Genomic DNA, 24,371 nt, shown 5'->3' on the forward strand with positions numbered 1-24,371 from the left:
AATCTCCAGCAGACTCCCCACTGAGTAGGGAGCCCCACATGGGGCTCAATCCTACAACCCCAAGATCATGACCTGAGCCAAAATCAAGAGTTGGACTCTTGACCAACTGACCCACCCCGGTGCCCCTAACTCCTAAAACGGATTCTATTACCTTAATTTTTTTTTAAAGATTTTATTTATTTATTTGACAGAGATCGACAGCCAGCGAGAGAGGGAACACAAGCAGAGGGAGTGGGAGAGGAAGAAGCAGGTCCCTAGTGGAGGAGCCTGATGTGGGGCTCGATCCCAGAACGCTGGGATCATGCCCTGAGCCGAAGGCAGACACTTAACGACTGCACCACCCAGGCGCCCCCTATTACCCTAATTTTAAACTGAGTCTCACACAAGTTTTCATTGCTTTACCACTCATATTGCAGAGAAGTGGTAGGGCTAGGAGTGCACCATAAGTCTCCCTCATCCCAAACCCAGGACTTTTTCTTATAATACCCCAGAAAATTCAGTGACATTGTCACACTTTCAATTTCGACCTCTGTTGACTGACTTAACATTTTGATTTTTGTTGAACTCTAAGAAAATCATAATTGATTTATTAATGTGTGTTTCTTGGGATGTTTACCCTTCATCAAACAAAAATGTTAGCTATAATCTGTTCTCTATGCCCATGAATGATATAACACAGAAATCCTCTTCACGTTTTCTTTTAAAATCATGCATGCACTTGCCTGAGCTTTAAAACTTGGTTTTAAATGTACCTGGTTATATTTGTAATTTAAACACCCTATAGAGAAAATAATGCTTGGACTTCTCCCATTTCAGAGTGCTCGCTCCTTTCAAACTAAGCTTTTTTTCCTGTTATTTTTCTAAGAAATTGTGGGAAGTATATTTAGGTCTAAGACTAGCATTTACATGATAGTTCAGATAACATAGATTAAATGGAAATCACTTAAAATTGGAAATTAAATTTAATATTTCCCTAATTTAGAATCATTTTACTGAAGTATTTTGAAATGATATATTAAGCAAAAAAAAAAAATGCAGTATGATGCTCACTCAATAGCAAAGTCATTGTGAGGAACTAAATTTATTTATTTCTGTAGTAGAAGCAGGGTTTCTGACATGCTTTAAATATACAGTAAATTCCTATTGAATAAATGTGTGTATAAACACGAAAAATAATACCCAATATAATAACAATATTGAATATAAGTATTGAAATCCACTCTCTATTTAAAATTTTTGCTTATTCACATTTGGTCAAGCTAATTAGTCTGGCTAGATTATTAACATATGCTTTACATACACCACGATTTAAATATCCTACTAGGATACAATTTTTTAAAGGATTTTATTTATTTATTTGAGAGAGAGAGATAAAGAAAGAGTGAGCAAAAGAGCAGGAGCAGGAGATGGGGGGGCGGGAAGGGGAGACAGAAGCAGATGAACAGGGATCCCATGTTGGGCTCAATCCCAGGACTCTAGGATCATGGCCTGAGCCAAAGACAGATTCTTAACTGACTAAGCCACCCAGGCATTCTAGGATACAATTTTTAAATGGAAATTAAATAGGCTAATTATATTTGTCAGTAATTTGTTTCTATTTTTTTATATTCACACACAATGTGTATAATTCACAATGTTTTATTAGTTTCAGATGTACATAGTGATTGAACAACTCTGTACATTACTCAATCAATGCTCACCACAATAAGTGTCCTCATCATCTGTCACCATACTACATTATTTCAATATATTGACTATATTTCCTATGCTGTAATTTCCATCTCCTTGAATTATTTATTACTGGAAGTTTGTGCCTCTTAATCTTTATCTATTTTGCCCACTCCATCCCTTCCCCCACCTTCCCTCTGGCAACCACCAGTTTGTTTTCTGTATTTAAGTGTCTGTTTTGTTTTGTATGACTGTTTCCTTGGCTGTGCAGAAGCTTTTTATCTTGATGAAGTCCCACAAGTTCATTTTATCTTTTGTTTCTCTTGCCTTTGGAGATGTGTCATGAAAAAGGTTGCTGTGGCTGATGTCATAGAGGTTGCTGCCTATGCCCTCCTCTAGGATTTTGATGGATTCCTGTCTCACATCGAGGTCTTTCATCCATTTAGAGTTTATCTTTGTGTATGGTGTGAGAGAGTGGTCAAGTTTCATTCTTTTGCATGTAGCTGTCCAATTTTCCCAGCACCATTTATTGAAGAGACTGTCTTTTTTCCATGGGATGTTTTCTCCTGCTTTGTCAAAAATTAGTTGCCCAAAGAGCCGAGGGTCCATTTCTGGATTCTCTATTCTGTTCCATTGGTCTATGTGTCTGTTTTTGTGCCAGTACCATGCTGTCTTTGTGATCACAGCTTTGTAGTACAGCTCGAAATCCGGCATTGTGATGCCCCCAGCTTTGTTTTTCCTTTTCAACAATTCCTTGGTGATTCGGGGCCATTTCTGTTTCGGTATAAATTTAAGGGCTATTTGTTCCAGTTCTTTGAAAAATGTCCTTGGTATTTTGATCGGGATAGCATTGAAAGTGTAGATTGCTCTGGGTAGCATGGACATTTTAACTATGTTAATTCTTCCGATCCATGAGCATGGAATATTTTTCCATCTTTTTGTGTCTTCTTCAATGCTTTCAAGAGTGATTTGTAGTTTCTAGAATATAGGTCCTTTACATCTCTGGTTAAGTTAATTCCAAGGTAACGTATGATTTTTGGTGCTATTGTAAATGGGATGGATTCCCTAATTTCTCTTTCTTCAGTCTCATTATTGAGAATATATTTGCAAATGATACTACAGATAAAAGACTGGTATCCAAGATCTACAAAGAACTTCTCAAACTCAATACAGGAGAAACAAATAAACAAATCATAAAATGGGCAGAAGATATGAACAGACACTTTTCCAATGAAGACATACAAATGGCTAACAGACACATGAAAAATGTTCAAAATCATTAGCCATCAGGGAAATTCAAATCACAACCACACTAAGATACCACCTTACGCTAGTTAGAATGGCAAAAATGGACAACGCAAGAAACAACAATTGTTGGAGAGGATGTGGAGAAAGTGGATCCCTCCTACATTGTTGGTGGGAATGCATGTTGGTACAGCCACTCTGGAAAACCGTGTGGAGGTCCCTTAAAAAGTTAAAAATTGAGCTACCCTATGATCCAGCCATTGCTCTACTGGTTATTTACCCCAAAGATACAGACGTAGTGAAGAGAAGGGCCATATGCACCCCAATGTTCATAGCAGCTCTGTCCACAATAGCTAAATCATGGAAGGAGCCAAGATGCCCTTCAACAGATGACTGGATTAAGAAGTTGTGGTCCATATATACAATGGAATATTATTCAGCTATCAAAAAGAACGATTTCTCAACATCTGCTGCAGCATGGACGGTAGTGGAGGAGATAATGCTAAGTGAAATAAGTCAAGCAGAGAAAGACAATTATCATATGGTTTCTCTCATCTATGGAACATAAGAACTAGGAAGATCAGTAGGAGAAGAAAGGGATAAAGAAAGGGGGGGTAATCAGAAGGGGGAATGAAGCATGGGAGACTATGGACTCTGAGAAACAAACTGTGGCCTACAGAGGGGAGGGGGGTGGGTGAATGGGATAGGCTGGTGATGGGTAGTAAGGAGGGCATGTATTGCATGGTGCACTGGGTATTATACGCAACTAATGAATCATCGAACTTTACATCAAAAACCAGGGATGTACTGTATGGTGACTAACATAATATAATAAAAAAAATATTTTAAAAAAGGGTCTGTTTTGTAGATTCCACATAGAAGTGAAATCATATGGCATTTGTCTTTCTCTGTCTTATTTCACTTAGCATAACACCCTCCAGGTGCATTCATGCTGTCACAAATGGCAAGATCTCATTCTTTTATATGGCTGTGTAACATTTCTTCTTATATATACCATCTTTTTTATCTCCAGCTATCAGCGGACATACACTGGGTATCATAAGTAATGCTGCAAAAAACATAGGGGTGCATCTATTAGTGTTTTTGTTTTCTTTGGGTAAATATCCAGTAGTGGATCAAACAGTATTTCTGTTTTTAATTTTTTAAGGAATCTCCATATTATTTTCCACAATGGCTGCACAAATTTACATTCCCACCAACAGTGAATGAGGGTTCCCTTTTCTCTACATCTTACCAACACTTGTTGTTTTTTTTAAAAAAAATTTTAAATTATTTTTTTCTTAAGTAAATCCTATGCCCAATGTGGGGCTCAAACTCATGACCCTGAGATCAAGAGTCACCTGCTCTGGGGCGCTGGGTGGCACAGCAGTTAAGCGTCTGCCTTCGGCTCAGGGTGTGATCCTGGCGTTATGGGATCGAGCCCCACATCAGGCTCCTCTGCTATGAGCCTGCTTCTTCCTCTCCCACTCCCCCTGCTTGTGTTCCCTCTCTCGCTGGCTGTCTCTCTCTCTGTCAAATAAATAAATAAAATCTTTAAAAAAAAAAAAAAAGAGTCACCTGCTCTACCGACTGAACCAGCCAGGTGCCCCTACACTGGTTACTTCTTGTCTTTTTCATTTTAGCCGTTCTGAAATGTGTGAAGTGATATTCCATTGTGGTTTTAATTTGGATCGTTTCATGTGTCTTTTGGCCATCTTATGTCTTCTTTGGAAAGTGTCTATTCAGGTACTCTGCCCATTTTTTAATTTGATTTCTATTATTTATTTGGGGGGGTATTGAGTTGTGTAAGGCTTTTGGTATATTTTGGATGTTTACCCTTTATTGGATAAATCATTTGCAAATATCTTCTCCCATTCTGTAGGTTACCTTTTTTTGCTGTTGTTGAAGGTTTACTGTGCTATGCAAAACATTTTTTTTTTAATGGAGTCCCAATCGTTTATTTTTGCTTTTGTTTCCTTTGCCTTAGGAGACATAGCTAGAAAAAGGTTGTTAAGGGTGATGTCCAAGAGATCACTGCCTATGTTTTCTTTTAGTAGTTTTATGGTTTCAGGTCTCACATTTAAATCTTTCATCCATTTTGAGTTTATTTTTGTGTATGGTATAAGACTGTCTGGAATTACAAAAGACCCCAAATAGCCAATACAGTCTTGAGAAAAAAGAACAAAATGGAAGCTATCAGAATCCCAGATTTTAAGATATGCTACAAAGGTATAGTAATCAAAACAGTGTGGCATTGCCCAAATATAGACACATAGATCAATAGAACAGGATAAAGAGTGTAAACGTAAGTTGTTTTCTTGATAAGGAGTATTATCCAAAAAGACAACCAATGTCCCTCTTTTTTAAATTTAGATCTTTATGATTAAAACTAACATTTAAAAAAGGATAGACCCCCTCCAGACATGTTAAGGTACTGATTGAAATATCCAAAATCCACCAAAGTTTGTAGAAGAAAAATGTCTAAACTTGGACTTTCCTTAGGTATATCATGTAGTTTCAGGAAATGTATTTTGAGTCAAATCAGTCTCACTTAATGTTTACAACTGTTGAGTATATATTTGAAATGTTTAAAACTGAAATGTAAGACATTGTCTATAAGCTATTGCAGTGATGGCAAGATTAGTTCTCATGGGTTTCTTTTCTTCCCCATTTTTGAAATTATTTTCATCAATTTTACTTTTTCCACCATATTGAGAGTGTATGTACACACACACACACACATAAACAAATAAACACACTTTTTAAAGTTTTTATTTAAATTTCAGTTAGTTGACATACAGTCTACTATTAGTTTCAAGTCTAGGATTTAGTGATTCAACACTTACATACATACTTACTTACAAACCTGGTGCTCATCACAAGTGTATTCCATTATCTCTTTCACCCATCCCCTTACCCACCTCCCATCTGGTGACCATCAGCTTGTTCCCTAAGTTAAGAGTCGGTTTCTCAGTTTGCAGTTTGCCTCTCCCTCTCTCTCTTTTTCTCCCTTTGATTGTTTGTTTTGTTCTTAAATTCGGCAGGTGAGTGAAATCATATGGTATTTCTCTTTCTCTGATTTATTTCACTTAGCATAATACTCTCTAGCTCCATCCATGTTATTGCAAATGGCAAGATTTCATTCTTTTTGATGGATGAGTAATATTCCATTATGCATATGTACACATTTTCTTTATGCATTCCTCAGTCAATGGACATTTGGGTTCTTTCCATAATTTGGCTATTTTGCTAATGCTGCTATAAACATCAGGGTGCATGTATATCTTCGAATTAGTATTTTTGTTTCATTTGGGTAAATACCTAGCAGTGCAATTGCTAAATTGTAGGCTAGTTCTGTTTTTAACTTTTTGTGGAAACTTCATACCAAATAAACATACATTTTAAAGTGGACAGCCAAGGCTCACTCAGACATTGTGGCATGTCAACAAACTATAAATTCCAGCAAATATCAGGGAAGCCTGTTTTGTCTAGGTTAGGCTGAAGGGGTGCCTTAGATTACAGTGCACTGTGAAAACAAGATTATTTTGATTTTTTTATATAGAATTAATTATAGAATTTAGCACATGACTAAAAAAAGTATAAATGAAAGAGAACATCAATATTTATATAGGTAGCAAGCTATATATAGTATACATTTAAATAAAATATAAATGTATTTTTTTCTATAGATTTTGTGTGTAAAAATATAATTGTTATATAAATATATTCCTTTATGTATCTCATATATACATAAAATTTATATTTTATACTATACATGTATATATATTTCATTATGTTTTCTATATTATGTAAGTATAACATATTTTTAAATACAATATATTTTATATGGAAATATGTAGTATAAAATTATAAACATAAATATACATATTTAAAATAAATGTATATACAGATTATAGAAAGAGAAAACATACAAAAGAATCTAGAAGAAGGAAAATATCTGAAAGAATCTTTGAAATATTATTTTTGTTGAGGTTTATATTACAAAGAAAAAATGAAATTAAAGATGATTCATCAGTCATGCTTAGGAGTGATAACTGTTCCCTGTAGTGAGAAAATATTTTTGGTGTTTCCTGCCATGGTGAGGGAGAAGAAAGGTTTCCAACCAGTTATCTAAAGAAATTCTTATTTGGTGTATTAAGATGTAGGGACTTTGGAAAACCTTTTGTTTCCAGTTTGATAGTTGAGGCTGCTTTGAAAGGGAGTTTGCTTTCTTCCCACAAGTGGATAGCATAGATTTCTTGCAAGGAATATGGACCAGTGACAAGTTTGTTACAGTGCGGTCTAGGAGTTGTCAGAGGTAGATGTCCCAGAGTCTGAGAGAGCAGGCTGCTGCGGGGCAGGTGCATGGGGACAGCTCCCACGTCACCGAGAGGCATTCCAGCTTGCGGCCTGACATGGTGCTGGTATGGGAGTTCTCATCGCGATATTGGCAGTGCGCTCCAAACTTTGATATATCAAGGAGACTGCTGTTTTTTTCAGATAGCACTCAGGGACAGAGGCTTAAAATATACGTATATAGTTGCCGTTGTCAAAAATATACCAGAGGGAAAACGGCTGTGATGTCAGCCTTGGCTGCTCTTACCACGTGTCACACAACCAACCTGGACACGTGGAGCATTGTGTGTTTACAGCCCCTGGATGTACACTTGAACATGAAAGGTGGTGAAAGGCCTTTATTCTTCTTCCAAGAGATGCACAGCAGTCTGTACTCAGGGTGCGAGGCACCGTTGAGGATGCTTCCAGCCGGGCCATTGGCATAGGTGTGCTTTCCTTGTAAAGTTCTCCTTCAGCTCTATGCTCAGAAGGCATCGTGGCTGCTTCATATAATCTAACTTCATTTTCTGAATGAGAATTAAGTGTCAAGTGACTGTGTAGCATTTTGAAAATGCAAGGTGGTATTTTCACATGTTATGTAACATGTTTGTGTTTATTGGTTGTCTCTCATGTTCCTAGAAAGTCAGGTGCGAGAGTAGAGATGTCAGTGGGCTTCTGTCATTGATAGTTTGCCGCTGCCTAGAAGAGTGAGTGGTACCTCATAGACCCTCCATGACGGCTTGTTGATTAAATGAATTTCTGAGAGCATGGAATGCCAGAGAAATAAATATGAGTTTTGTCTGGTGGGGAATCTGAATGATGTGGAAGTCAAGATGGATATATTGTATCTTGAATAATTGTAGTAAAATGCTCTTAAGCCTATGGAAGATATATTATAAATTTCATGAAACTCAACCACTTACACGTAGAATTAAAATATAATGGGAAAGCCACCTTTTTCCCCCAATATATTTGACAATAGAATGCTGTTTCTGAATCACTATAGCAAAAACAGGAGTTTATTAGGTATACCAGAGTATTGAATTTACCAATTAATTTACCTCCAGAAAGGAAGTACAATGAACTTATTTGTAGGTGAGCCCCATTCCTTTCTAGAATGGGGCATGGTCTAGATTGCTAGAGCATAACATTATTGGCCAAGGAGATCTGGATGGAAGACTTGTATCCAGAGAACATGGCAGAGGTTGATATAGAATTCATAGTAAATGTACTACAACACATTGGAAATGTTGTTTAAAATGTCTTTCATTTACCTGCTGTCCTCTAACAAGATTTGGAGTTTCATCTCCTCTAAGAACTTTGTCTGCAATCCTACAGATTGCATAACTAGTAATGAAATTTTTTTTATTAAAATGTTTGATCTGTTCCAACTTACTTGATAATAGAAGAGCCTGCCAGCTGACTGGCATGATAAGTTTATTAATCATGTGGGTCCTTAGTCTTTGTTTCCAGAAGTGTAGCCTCTTTCCAGAAGGTATCTTCTCATTGCATCTTTATTTAGAAATCAGGATTTTCTTGTTAAGCCAATATGTGCATTGTGTTTTAGGATATCAGGCTGACATGATGAGTCATAACTTTCTTTTAGGTGCTATAAATGTTGAGACAATTGAACTGATTAAACTTGCCTTGGAAATGATAAATATATAAATTGAGTAGTAAAAAACTATGAGATAGAAAAGTTCCTATCTTTCTTATTATTCAAAACAACATACTCTCCCAAATATTTTTATTACCCCAGGTGGTAAGTACTATATCTAGTCTAAATGAATTTTTATGCAAGATTTTATTGTGATATTTTCAAAAGTCTAAGTATGATTCTCTAGTAACAATATACAGGATCACAGATCAAGGGGTTCTATTTCTGGAGATAGACTAATGCAGTGGCCTTAGTAATTTTAAAATTGTGACCTGGCTGGTGGTTTTCATCTTGAAGGCTGTTAAATGGAACCAAATAGTTTGACTCAGAAGCAAAACAAAATGACACATTGCAAGAACATAATACTAAAAACTAAGGCAGTAAGAGGGAAGTCAAGTTGGTTGATTAAGGACCCACGAAGAAACACAACATTGCTCTTTTGTCATTTGGGAAGCTAGTATTGCTTTTCATTTACGTGTCTTTTAATAAATATTTTTAAGTATTTCTCTCTCTCTCTCTCTCTCTCTCTCTATATATATATATATATATATATATATTTTTTTTTAATTTTAGATTCTATTTTCTGTTTCCGAATGTTATCATATTTTTTAGAGAAAAAGGTTTGGAGCTATCATTTGTACAGATCTTAGCAGGGCTCTACCCAGATTTGGGAAGAGGCCTCCATATCCTTTGAAGCCTTCTGAGCCATGTGTTCTTGTGAAATTGTCTAGTCCTCTCCTGTAATGCAATGAGCAGAGGTTTCAGACTCAGCCCCTCTACCACGTCTTCAGCCGCTCACCAGTGTATAACTCTAAGCCAGTGAACGTGACCTTTCTTCCACAGAACGGAGATAATAGCACCTACCTTAGAGGCTCTCCTAAAGATAGGTTGGGAAAATATATGTTTAAGCGCTTTGAAGGCTCCATAGATGCTGAGTCAGAAATGCTCATATTAATCTCTGTTTGAGGCACCGACCATCACTTATTTAATCCTCAAGATAAACTTCTGGGGTAGGTACTGCTTTATCTTCATGTTAGTGATAAGGAAGGTAAGACCGAGATGCTTTTTAACTTGCTCAAAATCATATAACTGGTAAGTTGAATAACTTGAATTTATAAAGAATAACTTGAATTTTAACTCTAATCCACTGCTTTTGCGTATGCTAGCACTGGTCAGTTGTACGTGTGGTTTCTTAGGTTCTCTTAATGTTTAATACTGGGCTCTTCTTTGGGCTATCTATGCCTAGAAGGTATAAGAGAAGAGGCTAAGTCTATTGTCAGTAAGGGAGAAAGAAAATGTGTGAGGGCCAGGTAAAAAGAAGGTTCCTTTTTGTTTGTCTGTTTGTTTTAGATAAGGAAACATTCTTACTCCCATTCTTTTTTTTTTATTTTAATGTTTTTTTATTATATTATGTTAGTCACCATACAGTACATCCCTGGTTTCCGATGTAAAGTTCAATGATTCATTAGTTGCGTATAACACCCAGTGCACCATGCAATACGTGCCCTCCTTACTACCCATCACCAGTCTATCCCATTCCCCCACCCCCTCCCCTCTGAAGCCTCAGTTTGTTTCTCAGAGTCCATAGTCTCTCATGCTTCATTCCCCCTTCTGATTACCCCCCATTTCTTACTCCCATTCTTAAATGTGTGCGATCTAATGCGGTGACCTCTGAAATTTAAGGACTATGCATCCTATGAGTAAAAAAAAAAATTGGGCTCACATTTTTAATACAAGTTTAAAAGAAATTATGTATATTTATATATGCTACTGTACAAATAAACATTATAAAAGAGAAATATGGATGAAATAAAATGCATGTAAAGGTGGAATGAAAATATTTCCTTGTTACATTCTAATGAGTCTTACTACAAGTTGTCTAAGGAGAGAGAATCCTGGGCAGGAGTGGTAAACCCAAGGCCCTCAGAGAATACTATGGCCCGCCAGAAGCACTTGGTTATAAAAAGGGTTGGATAGTCATCTAAACACTGAGCCATCACACATGGAAATTTGGATTTCTACAATATTCTGGAAACTCAGAAGACCTGGTAACAATGGTTTGCATTCCCACCCGACAGCCATTACAGAAATTGGCCCCAGCTGGCCTCCACAGACAAACCCTGTGCCCCATCACAGCCTCACTGTCCCCTTTGCCCCTTTGCACTCATTCACTCTTTCCTTTTGTCTTCTCACCCCTTAAGAACTTGAGTGTAGAAGTGCACTGAGTTAGAAAAGCAGAGCTCCTGTCCCTGTTCTACCATGATCTATAACCAAGGTCACTTTGAGCAATTCCATGTGAATGATTTCTTCAATTTACACCGAAACTTAGCACATCATTCTTTCAAGAAGACATTTCCGGGTGCTCACTGGCCACTAATATTTCACTCAGTTTCTTTACTTGCTGGGAGATTGCAAAGAAAAGCAAAGGGATGAAAATGAAATGCATCCTAATGCTTTGGAAGACAGATGTGGTAGAAATGGATGGTCTACCCTTGGTCTTACTTGGCATAGTCAATCTCCTATAGCTCTGCTAGAAACCAATACTAAATGTAAAGAGGGGTTTTTCTATTTGATTGTGTAAAACAAATGTCCATTGAAATTTTCATGTAGGATATTAACAACTCGTTTGCCAGCTTAAATTGTCATAAAACAACGTACACTTGGGGCGCCTGGGTTAAGCCACTGACTTGTGGTTTCCACTCAGGTCATGGTCTCAGGGTCATGCGATCGAGCCCCATGTCTAGCTCCATGCTCAGAAGAGAGTCCGCTTGAGATTCTCTCCCTCTGTCCCTCCCACTATTCGCGTACTCTCTCTAAATAAATAAACTTTTAAAAAATAAAACAATGTACTCTTTATCATTGAACTGTGCTATAGACAACATAAATTTAGTAACTTAAACTGTTTAACATTTGGTACACTCACAGGGTCTCTGTGTTTCAAAGGGCGTGGTTCTGGTTTCATCCGTAAGTTAATTTCTCAATTTACTTGCTTACAGAGTAAGTCACAGAAAATATTTCCTTCCTTAGAGAGTCCTTGTCTGCAAACTCACGTGGGTAAAGAGTTGCAGGGCATTAAACAGCTGTGCCCCTTTGTTAATGCATGGTGTGGTGCCGGTCATTGCCTATGAAGTCTAATATTAAGGCTTTTCTCTGCCGTGACAGTTGTGTTTACCTATCACAGATTAGTGAACTTGTCCCATGTTTCCTTCTCTCTCCTATTATTTCAGATCAGCCTTGAGTGGAATTTGACAGAAGATGCTACAACAATTTTATCTCTGGAAATGGTTAGCGTCAGGAATTATCCTCGGAGCACTCTCGGCAATCTGCTTTGGCCAGTATGATGATGGTAAGTCTGCTTCTAGTCTGACTTTGAGAGTTAGCTGGGGTTTCTGTTATTAAATGCAAAATGAAACACAAGACTGAAATGAATAATGCTAATTTGTGTTCATTTTTAAAGGTTAGTAGCTGTGTGCAATAATTTACCTGAATTAAAATAATCCTACAGAAGTGGCGTCTGGATGCACCTCATTTCTTAATAAGGATTGTGGTTCGGTAGAAAATCCAGAGCAAGGCCTCCCTTTGAACACTTACTCATTATCACTGAGCAAATATGTAATTGCTATGGAAAAAACAACAACAACAACATTCAATTCTATTTACTAACTCTTGAATAGACACAAGCAATGGTTCATATAAAGTTTAAGAATTTAAAATATATCAAAATTTCCTATGAAAAAAGATCTCTGATATATATATGATATATATATATAATATTTGAAAATTAAATATTTAAATATTTAATATATATATAATATTTTAGAAATGGACAAATGTGCCCACTGTAGAAAACTGAGTTTTCTTTTATTTTTCCTTTTCATTGTTTTTACCCCACATTTGTTCAGCATTCAGGGTCCCCAGCCACAGGCAAGCAGACCCTCTTCACCCTCGTTGCTCTATTATTTGGTTGCATTTAATGGCAACAAAGAATGGGATTAATATTATTTTTTTATGCTTTGCTTGGCTAAATTGAATGATCTGAAGATAGATGAATCTATTTTTCTTTACCACAAACAATATTCAAATTGCACCCATAGTAAGACATTCTTATTCCTTCATCATTAGAAAATATGACTCTTTGGAGACTTGCAGAATAATTTTCAATAGCAAAATTTTCATAAACTAATGAGCCTAATTCCTTGAAAAGTGTTACTAATTAGCACATTGCTTACTTTGTGTCTGAACTCAATGTTCGTATCATTGCCATTTCTGTCAATTACAAATCTCCATTTAAAAAAATTAAATGTCATAATAAATAAATAGGGTAACTGCTACTTTGAAGCAACAATAAAAATCAATGAAACTTAGAAGAGCATGACTTTCTATTAAAACAATATATTTTCAGTTTGCCCCAGGAATGGATGACAAATCTGTATTGATAGTTCTTTATGTCATAAGGCATTCTATTTTTATTCATATTTAGTGTTCACACTCAGTGGGGAAGGATTCACTGTCATTGCTCACATTAGACTGGCACACGCTCTGTACTTATCAGCAACGTAATTTAGGTTATCAGAGGAAATGACTCCTGGTTTAACCTGGAATGCTATTGGTTTCCTTAATAAGTTCATTAGAGCTCTTGCTCTTTCTAAATGTGCTCACATCGCCTCCGAAATAAGACCAGGTGACTGCTGGCCACCATGTCATCTACTTTCTGAAGCAGCGTGCAGCCTCACACCTGCCCCGGGGCTGCGTGCAGGAGGCCCGCCCCTGTGGGACTGCACTGGGGATGGCTCCAGCGGTCCTCGTGAGACACCTGCTCGGCCTGCTCCACCAGGGGACCCACTCGATTCTCAGGAAGACGGAAGGGATTGGAGCTGTGGCAGAGAAGCATGAATTCTGTTTTGTACAGATCTCTTTCCTTTATGTACTTTCTAGTGTCTCTTCTGTCCTGGGCTGCTCCTGTGTATCCCCATGCTAATGTCTCAGTCTGTTCCTTAGGAACTCCCCGCCCCCCGGCACCCCCACCCCATGTCTTCACTTCTCTCTAACCTCCCTCCATCAGGGACTCTGTGGTATCACTGTTATCCAGTTGTTCAGTGATGTGTGGCTGAAAATCGTTCTTATAGTTGCTATTTTTTTAAAAAAAAATCTGTATAAAATTGGGAGCCCAGGCAATGAAGGAGTAAATCAGAACTCAGAAATATGTGGTTAACACACAAAATAGCACTAAATGGAGATATGCAGTAAGCATTTCTCAAAGCAATGTGTTTTTAACCCAAATGCTTGGGGATGCAGGTATATAAGATTAGCTGGAAGGAAGACAATGGTGATGTCATAAACATGATAGAAACCTGTGAGGAAAAGTGAGAAGTGATAAGAATACTTTGCCATAGATAATCTGCTGGTTGGACTAGACCATTATGATACTTGGCAACTGGTTGCATACATGGTTAGGAGACTTGAATAGAGAAAAATGAAGGAGAAGGAATTTAAACTACCTTAAGGCTATTAGGATAGCAGTCTGTCAGGATAAAAGTCTAGGTTTTTCTTATATGAAATAATAGGATTCTTCTGGACTTTTAATTAAGAACAGTTTCCTCTGCTTCTCCTATTTTTTTTTTCTTTTAGGCATAAGGGAGTTATCCTGAAATAAAATACTCTAGCATTAACCAAATGTGTAGAACTGCTTCTAAGGGAAACATATTAGATAATTATTATTTAAAATACTTTATAACAAATTTTTTCACTTGAAAACTTTGGCTAAGTTTTGAGTCTTTTCATATTTTTCACTCAAATTGCTGGGGGAAGTTTCTAGATTCAGTAATAAAATTTGTAGACGGCCTGTTCCATAACGGACACTTTGTTTGATGACTACATCTAAGCAAGCATTAATAGTGTGAGATTGATTGTATTATATTAAATTTTAAAAGTGAAAATTTAGCTAACTGATAGAAAATAAAAGAATACGTTTTCAGTTAATGGCCTCTTTCTACCCATAGATCGCATTGGAATTGATATTCTTGATTGAGGTTTCACGCATTATGAGTCCTGACAAGTTTATTTGAATGGGAACATATGCCCTGATCCCACATTGATTGTGGGGAGTCTGGGGTGGGGGGAGGCATCATTGAGAAGCAGAGGAAGCAGAGCCATCTGCTAAATCGTGTGTGATGTGGGAGAAAAAGATCTATAAAAGATGTCTCTTGTTCTAACATGCTATTCACAGGGAGGTAAATAAGCAAAGTTGTGCAAAGGGTTTGTTGATTTTGTGTTGATTTTGAGTTCATGAAGGGAGAGAGGAGAGAGAGAGCAAGAATGGGACTATGATATATGGGTAATAGGTCTGTTTTATTTGATGTTGTATGATTTCCTCTGCATTTTCAAATTGTCCTTATTAAATCTATATTACTGCCATAATCAAATAGGAAAAATCTTTGTTTAAAAAATAAACTATATTCTGTAACATTATGACTAAGTTCAAACCACAGTGTTAGAGGAGTTTTAGAAGGTATGTGTACCACTGGGTGTGTGTGTGTGTGTGTGTGTGTGTGCGCGTGCATCCGTCTGTGTGTTTCTGTCTGTCTGTAGGAGAGAGAGATTCACTAAGAGAATCACACTAGGAAAGCCAGCCTGACTTTATTGAAGAAAGCGCTCTCCCTGGCTGCTCCAGCATTTAGCTGGAAGCCAAACGTCTTCCGCCTTGCCTTTCAGCTATTATATAAACGAGCACACATCTGCGACGTGAAGGGAACTGCTATATACGCCCAACCATACAGCCACATGAAGCGGCCCTGGTTAAGAGCCTGTTGAGTCACCACAGTCCCTGAGCCTGTTCCCTTATAAATAACACTCACTCTTGGAACTCAGATTTTAAGTTTCGCATAGCATCTGGTATATGGTTAATGTTCAATTAACTGTTGATCTTTATTGCTATTATTACTTCTCAACACTTATAAATCATTGTACTTCTTTTTATAAACTTACATATTTATTTATAATGGAGTACTTTGTGCCTCCGTACTTGTATAAATGTTCTTTTTTTTTTATGTCTCTCCAAATTTACCAAACACCTTGAAGACTTTGTTAAATTACACTTCATTCTGAGGAGTATTACTGTATTCCCTGAGAGAGCTTCCTGATTCACATGAAACGGGGTGAAGTTTAAGGAGCATTTCCAGGTTCATTTTCATGCTTGTTGTTAGGGAATCTATGGAAGGTCAGGGAAGGGATATGCATGCCAGTCAGTTGAGAGTGTGACCATCTAAGGTTTGAGGCCAAGGCTGGAAACTTTGTTTTTATCGGTGACGTTGGCTGATGCTAAATAACTTTAGAGAAGAATGGCCTATAAATTACAACGCTGATAATAGAATCATAAGGGGATTCTATTAAATGAGCTTAGACACTTGGGTTTCCAAGTAAGGTGGGTCCCCACTTGAGATGCCATATGGAGAGGAGCGTTGGTTCAGTAAACAGAACAGCTGTGCGAGAGCAGCGGGATGGTCATAATGGCTCCTATTCGCAGGCTTTTCCAGACTGTCATGAGGGCATTACTATAGGGCTCTCCCTCCCTCACCAGCTGCAGTGGGACCCTCACTGCCCCCAGGATCATGCTGGACATGTCTCAAAAATCCCGTATCCTCTGAGTATGCTATTCCTAAGTGTAATACACGTGATCTTCTTCCTGACAACATTACCTTTCTCTGGACATAGTATCGTGCAACAGTTTCTCTTGAGTCTCCTTCAGTATAATCAAATTAAATTAAACATGATCATTGAAGACTGTAAGTAATTTTTGATGAGCTGTGTTGTCTGTGAAACATCTTCATCCCTCATTTAAATTTGATTTCCTAAGGCAGCGTTCATAGACACTGAGCAAATACGTGTGCACACACACGTATCTACTGTATACATAAATAATATACATTTTAGACAAAAATCATATGCTAGCATGTATTGTTATGCAAGTTTGTATTTCTATATGTTATAAACATCTTTTTTTGTCTGCCCCTGTAATTTATTCCATCTGACAGAGTCTATTTTCATTCTGAGACAAAAGCTTAGCTGTGTCCTCTCTTTAGGTTATACCCACACCTGCATTTCTTGTCTCCTCTCTTCTGTCGGTAAACATGTGGGTACTTGTTAAACACTCCCCCGGGGACTTTGTTTTAGAGTAAAGGTTTGAAAAACATACACCTTTTTACGTAGTTTGTTTCAGCAAGAATTTCCCAGTAAGTAAATTCACATATAAACTCTAAGCTCTGACCTTGTGCCTAGAAGGATTACTTCTTTGGCTTTTGTATACACTAGTAATCGGCTCACTTAAAGCCCATCTGTATACTCTGAAAGGCCAGAGAGTTAAAGAGCCCGGGGTGGGGGGGAAACTCTGATAAGCAGAAGACCAATTATTGTACTTAGAAGATTCTCTTTCTGGGGCGCCTGGGTGGCACAGTGGTTAAGCGTCTGCCTTCGGCTCAGGGCGTGATCCCGGCGTTATGGGATCGAGCCCCACGGCAGGCTCCTCCACTATGAGCCTCCTTCTTCCTCTCCCACTCCCCCTGCTTGTGTTCCCTCTCTCGCTGGCTGTCTCTATCTCTGTCGAATAAATAAATAAAAATCTTAAAAAAAAAAAAAGAAGATTCTCTTTCTGCTCACCTGTACACGCTTAGGCTCTCGCTGTCTCTCTAATACACACACACGTTATTTCCAAGATAACTTGGAATAGCTAAGTATTGATACTTTGGACATCCCCATTTGTCCTGTGAAGATAGGGAAAAGTAGGGAAAGGTCTAATTCAGCATCCAATCACTGCAGACAAAACTAATGATAAGTGGTAATGTGGATGCTTCCCTGTGGGGTTCTAACAACCACTGGAAAATAAAATACTCATATCCTAATTGCATGAAAGACAGAACTCATCTTAAATATTCTTAATAGACATTGAAATTGAGCAAAAATGTCATCGTAATCTTGTGCAGCTCTGAGTCATCAGTGACAGATAGAGCTCATGATAGAGTGGCTTTTCTTAGTTGGGTCTTTTCCTGCCGAATCTCTGTACCTGTTACCACCACTTCTCTACCGATTCCCTTAAGCTCTGCAATTTGCTTTTTCTCACAACTCTACTAAAACTGTACTCTCTAAAGCCTCCAATGACCACTTTCTTGGACAAATCCTATAATTTTCTAGCATTTCAGCAGGCAGCCCTATTGATCCGCCTTCCTTGCAACTTTGTTTTTCTCGGAGGTTCTTTGTACTGACTTTTTCTGATTATCTACATATCAGACTCATCCATCTTTCTGGTAAATATTCTACCTCTTCCTTTTTGGTGATTTTGAAAGTGTCTCACTCTTGTTTATATTTCCATAAGGAGCTATATTGTTTAATAAATTAATTTTGATATTTTTTGACAGTGTGGTCATTTTCTATGCCACTTCCCTTGCACAGAGTACTCAACTCCCTTCACACCCTCTGCACATATGGTCACTTTGGCTGTGGTCCACATATTCGGATTCATTTATTTAGTTAATATTTTATTGCATATCAACTCTAGGAAAGACACTAGGGCATCAAAAATGAGGCAGTCTTGGGGCACCTGGGTGGCTCAGTTGGTTAAGCATCTGCCTTCAGCTCAGGTCGTGATCTCAGAATCCTGGGATGAGCCTCGCATCTGGCTCTGCACTCAGCGGGGTGTCTGCTTGTCCCTCTCCCTCTGCCCCCCTCTCTTAGATAGATAGATAGATAGATAGATAGATAGATAAAATCTTTAAAAAATCAAGGCCGTCTCTTTGTCCAAACATAATAATGACAGAGATAGTCAATGGACAACATGATCTATATACTAATAGAATTATGTGCAGTGTCTTTGTTTTGGGAGAATACTGATGGAAATTTGCTGAAGAATTTGGCGTAGACATAGTAAGAAACTGTGTGCAGGGCAGAGTTTGAGTTTTCAACTTGAGGAACTTAAGAACCATAGGTAATTTCTGAAAACGGTGTAGAACCCTGAGCTGGTGTTCTGGTTTTCAGATGTGTGCGGGTATCTCCACACAACACCGAGGATCGAGCATGTTGTTTCGTGACCTCATTCAGGAAATGTTAGGTGTTCATGTTTCCGGAGGTAACAAAACAACGTGTGCTTGTTTGTGATCATTGTCGACCCTGGGCTCATCTGTAAGCTCACCCCGTTCATGGGGCTCCAGCTGACCATATCTGCGGTCTCTTTGTTTTGTGTGTGTGTGTGAGAGAGAGACAGGCAGACAGAGACAAAAAGAGACAGAGAAAGGGAGAGACACCCCTGGAAGCTATTTCTGTATTGTTTATAGTACCCAGTTTTTGCAACTGATTGCATCCCGTGCCTTCTCAGACACTATTCAGAAGTGTTCCTACAGACTGTATTCTCATCATTCCTTCTTGTTCAACAAGTTCTTTGAAATCAGGAATCATATCAATATTTATCTTATGTGTTAACAACATCTCTTAACAATAACCACTAACATTTATTTAGCATTTACTTCCTCCATATACATTGTATTATTTAGTTTAAGTTTCATGAGAACTCCATGAGGTCCTAGAGATGATATGAACAACCACGTAGCCTTTCTCTGCTGTTCTGTCCTGGCCAGGTCAGGAGGCTGTAGCAACACAGAGAGGTGAACTTGCTTTCCCAGTGTGATATAACTAGGAGGTGACAAATCCCAAAGCAGACCTTTACCTCAGCTCCATGTACAATCACCATCCGTTGGGCTATTTTATTATGACATCAGAATCTAATCTCCCCTCTCCCCCAGATTTTACTCAAATTCTGTTTATTCCTCGATACTAACTTATCCATTATTCTTTGATGTTGTTACTAATGACATGCAATTAAAATTAAACGTAGAGAGTTTAGTCAAAGGGTGCAAACTTCGAGGTACAGAGGAATAAGTTCTGGGAATCTAATATACAATATGGTTATGATCGTTACTGATACTGCAGTGTGTACTTGAAATTCACTGAGAGTAGATACTATGTGGTCTCACCACAGCAAAATAAAGAAATACATGCCTCAATCCATAAATACACACCAAGTAAATACATAAATACATAAATAAGATAACCATGCAGGATGATGGCTGTGTTAATTTGGTTGACTATGGTAATCATTTTGTAATGTGTGAGTATCCAGACACCGCATTGTGCACCTTACATAGGTACAATTTTTGTCAATTATACCTCAATTGAGCTGAAAAAATAATACCTCTCTTCCCCTTTTATATTCCAACACATCATACAATGTTTGTGCTATGTTGAGATTATAAATTGTTGAAGACAGAGACTGTCTCATTTACTTTCCTCAGCCCTTGGCAGAATGACCCAATTATTGAGATAAGTAAACATTGAAATTAAAAATATATATAATAGATGAAATGTCTCTTTCAACAGTGTAGGGCAAGTTGGTGAGGTTTGAGAATAGCAACTAGAGTTCAAACAGCAGTTCAGAGACATACTTAGTGAGTGTTTGATTTATATGGCATTGCTCAACGTTGATGCAGGGACAAAAGCAATCAATAAATACCCGTGGTAGGGAGATGCTGCACACAGCTAGTTTGTTTGTTTTTGTTTTTGTTTTTGTTTTTGTTTTGTTTTGCATCCTGTTGGAAAAACAGTTTAGGTAAGCTGTGTGTGTATATATGTGTGATTTTTGAGAGATTCAGCTGGCATTTACCTTGTCATAGTGTGTATTTGAGCAAAGTCCATGGAAAGTTCAAACTGAACCCATCCTTCCGGTGTGGTTGCTGCCTTTCTTTTCTCTGATTCTCAGCTGCCCTTCTGGGCATTGTTCACAACATTGGCGGATAACAGGGCAGTGTCGATTCCTGGATCAGTAGCCCAACTCATGTCACTAATCTTTCCTGCTCGTGTAAGACCTTCTACTGCCCCTCAGGGCCACTCAATTAGACTGTTCAGTGATGACTGTCCAGATACTCTGAGTTTATTAAGTGTCTCTGTTGAACACTTGGAATACTGATGAGCGCTCTTCGGACTGAGCCTGAGACTGGGTGTGAAAAAGGCCATACTAATGCCATTATCCACACTGGTTGGGACTGTATCCAGCACTGGGCCATGGCTGTTCTGCTGGGTATATGGGATGCACTTCTAATGATATCCCTGCAGGGAAAAGAACACAGCATTTAAAAGAAATATTAAAAATGTGTTATGTTCATTAATTTCATTCAACCATTCATCTCTTCAGAGACAGCGAGCATATACAACATCTATTACATGCACATCAGATTTCTAATAATCACAGCTGATTTCTGACGGCCAGACAACTTATCCATACTACACAGTCTTCTCACATTGCTTATTTGCATATAACACACATGATATATGTATATATGTATATATACTTTTAAATAAGATGGCAGTGCTATGGAAAAATAGAATCTCTAGGAAGAGCCAGATTTTAGTAGAGCAAAAAGGAAAAAAAGGAATGTTTAGCCAAGTATATATTCTCTTATTCAATTTATTTAATCTTCAGTAAAATCTCATGAGATAAATTCTATTATTCCTATTTTCCAGATGAGGAAATTGAAGCTTTATGGAAAGCAAGCTATCTTGTCCGATCATGGGGCTCCTACATCTAAGGACCATGATCCTACTTCAGGCAGCATGGCTCAAGCTGGCACAGTCTTAACTATTATATTTCATACTGTTAGGACAGAGTGCTACAGGACTCAAGAAAGTTGAGTAATATAGACCCTGATCCATGGAGTGTGGGAGAATCATGGCACCATGATCAATCCCTATTGTCCATTTATTCACTCTTTATGTATTAACATTTCTGGTGTGCCAGATTCGTACTAAGTTCGGGGGATGCAAATATCAATAAGGTACATTTTTTGACCTCATGAATGCTATAGCCTAGTTCATATGAAGTATCAGTACAAGGAACAAACAGATTACAAGTATAAATCAAGATACTGTATGTTGTGAAGGGTGGGAGTGAAAAGGACAGCATATTTGGAAGTGTGTCAAAGTCTGTGTCAGCTGTAGTTGGTCCTAGAAAGATTTTTTTTTATTTTTTATTATGTTAGTCACCATACAGTACATCCTTAATTTTTGATGTAGTGTTCCATGATTCATTGTTAGTCCTAGAAAGATTTTTAGGATGAGATAGTTTTGCGTTACTTGGAAAACAAATGACAAGCTCCATTAGATTCAAACCTGATACATTATATGTCGTGTGTGCTGTCCAAGCAAAGGGGAACATGGGAGGAGTAACAGCTGATACCCATTAGTGCTGTGTGGAGATGGAAGATTGTCTGTGGCACTGTGGTTGACACATGAGCTTGGGAGTCAGACAGACCTTCAATTCTTGGCACAATCGTTGTATGCATTTGATGAGTGATGTAACCTCACTAAGACTCAGATCTATGTCCATTAAACAAGGGTAATGGCAGCTCTGCTTAGACTGCTAGTAGGTTTGACTGATGTTATGTATGCGAACTCCTTACTATGCTTCCCAGCATTTGGGCAGTGATTATGTATATATTACAATATGTTGTAATAATTATTACCATTTTCAAATTAAAGTAAGGTAGACTTCATGTTTCCTCATCATTATTCAGTATTTATTAGGTTCCCTTTACCTGAAAACATTTATACACACACACACGCACACACACACACAACCACCTGCTACATCTTAAATGGACCACACCTTCCTTAGAAAGATCATATACCTTCTCCATACTTCTTTCTGGGTACTATACTTCTCTGTAGGGTTTTCTGCTCATAGAGCCTGTGAATTTCTTAGCTGCACTTATTACGGCATAGAAGAGAAACTCAGTAAGCATTGGGTTATCTGTATCTTTTCCGTATTTTTCTCTTAGTTTCTCTACTTCCTTCAACTCTGTCAATTTTGATTAGTTTCTTTTTATGTACAGGAACTTCCTTTAGTTCCTTCTTCCTACTCTTTCTTCACTCACTTGAGATGGTGCTCCTATCACTTTCTTCTTTGCATTTTGTTTCCTACATTCTCCCAACCTTCTCTTCCATCCTTATTTGTTCTCTTTCTTGCTTCTTTGTCTTCTGTCTCTCTCTCTCCCCTCCCCCTCCCTCTCCCTCACCTTCCCTCTCCCTCCCTCTAGCTTCCCCCACCCCCAGCACTTGCTCTATTGTGACCTTTCTCCCTCCCTTTAGATAATTTAAACTCCAGAAAGTACAAGAACTTTCTTGGCTTCAGTCGCTTCATGTTTCTAACAGTTTGGTCTACATTAAAAAGATAATCTTAACTGGACGTTCAATCTCATTTGGTGCAGGAAGGAATTAGGATAGCATTTTAGAGAAGAAGAAAAAAAAATTCCCAGAGCTCACACACACTGCAATACCTCTAAAGTTTCCTTCTATTATCAGATGAGCACTTTAGAGGAGATGCCATTGGATTTCATTTCCAATGATAATGAAGTTTGAAAACATTTTCACTCTAATCTCTAAATTCATAAGACTTAAATTCAAACTAAGACCTTTGCCAAATAGCATTTGTGAAATTATCAATTCCATGGGAGTTTATTTAAATATGTAAACTGAGATATATCCTCAGGAAAAAAAAAAAAAAAACACTAGCAGGACTACTGCCCAATGAACCCCAAGACTGGCCCTGAGCCCATGCAGGCTGTCAGCACTGGTCACTGAGAGCTCCCAGGCTCCATCTAAGCTGACAGCAGAAGTCTCTTTTCTCACCCTGTTTCAGTGTGGCTTTGGGAGCAGATCTGCACAAGCATGACATTTGAAGCCAATCATGATGTATTTCTCTTTGTCGTATAATATTAATAGCCTCATTCCACAGCATACACAAAAAGACACAGAGAGACTAATTCATGTAATCAAATCATATGAAAATCAGCTTCTAGTTACAGAAAAGTCTTCAGGAGTTTTCCAAGAGCTGTGCTCATGCTGATGTTAAAAGACACATCAAACAAACAGCCTTGTAAAGAAACTCTTTAATTCTGAATTTTCTACTAGTCGATCCCATCACTAGAGATTACTGCAAGTAACAACTGGCCAATGATGGTATTGCTAGTAAGAATAACTAGAAACTGGGGTGCCTGGGTGCCTCAGTGGGTGAAGCATCCAACTCTTGGTTTTGTGATCTCCTGGTCATGGTTCAAGCCCCCATCAGGCTCTGTGGGGAGTTCACTTGAAGATTATCTCCCTCTGCCCCTCCTGGCACACACTCTTTCTCTGTCTCTCAAATAAATAAATAAATTTTGAAACTAGAAACTTATGAGAAAGCACTTCAAAAAGAGAAGAGGTTCAACCACATCCCCCCAAGGCAGGGAAGTGTCAAATAGTAGTACTCCTTGTTGACCTTGCACAATGCAGTGTGATATGAAATACTGCAGTTTAAGATTGTTGACACGTTTTGGTAGAGTAAACAAATAATGAATAGATTTTTTTAAAAATCAATGACTTAGAATATGAAAAG

The 24,371-nt window shown here is 37.9% G+C and overlaps 1 protein-coding gene across 1 annotated transcript in view; it reads left to right on the forward strand.

The window, feature by feature from the left end:
• PCDH15 (protocadherin related 15) overlaps window positions 1-24,371 on the forward strand; it is a 1,631,248-nt gene that overhangs the window by 854,941 nt on the left and 751,936 nt on the right. Inside the window, exon 4 of the mRNA XM_057308638.1 lies at window positions 12,133-12,251. Coding sequence (XP_057164621.1) covers window positions 12,161-12,251 — 91 coding nt within the window. The 5' untranslated portion in view covers window positions 12,133-12,160. The remainder of the gene's footprint in view (window positions 1-12,132; window positions 12,252-24,371) is intronic.

The sequence above is a fragment of the Ursus arctos genome, unplaced genomic scaffold (genome assembly GCF_023065955.2).
Source record: "Ursus arctos isolate Adak ecotype North America unplaced genomic scaffold, UrsArc2.0 scaffold_7, whole genome shotgun sequence".
Lineage (NCBI taxonomy): Eukaryota > Metazoa > Chordata > Mammalia > Carnivora > Ursidae > Ursus > Ursus arctos.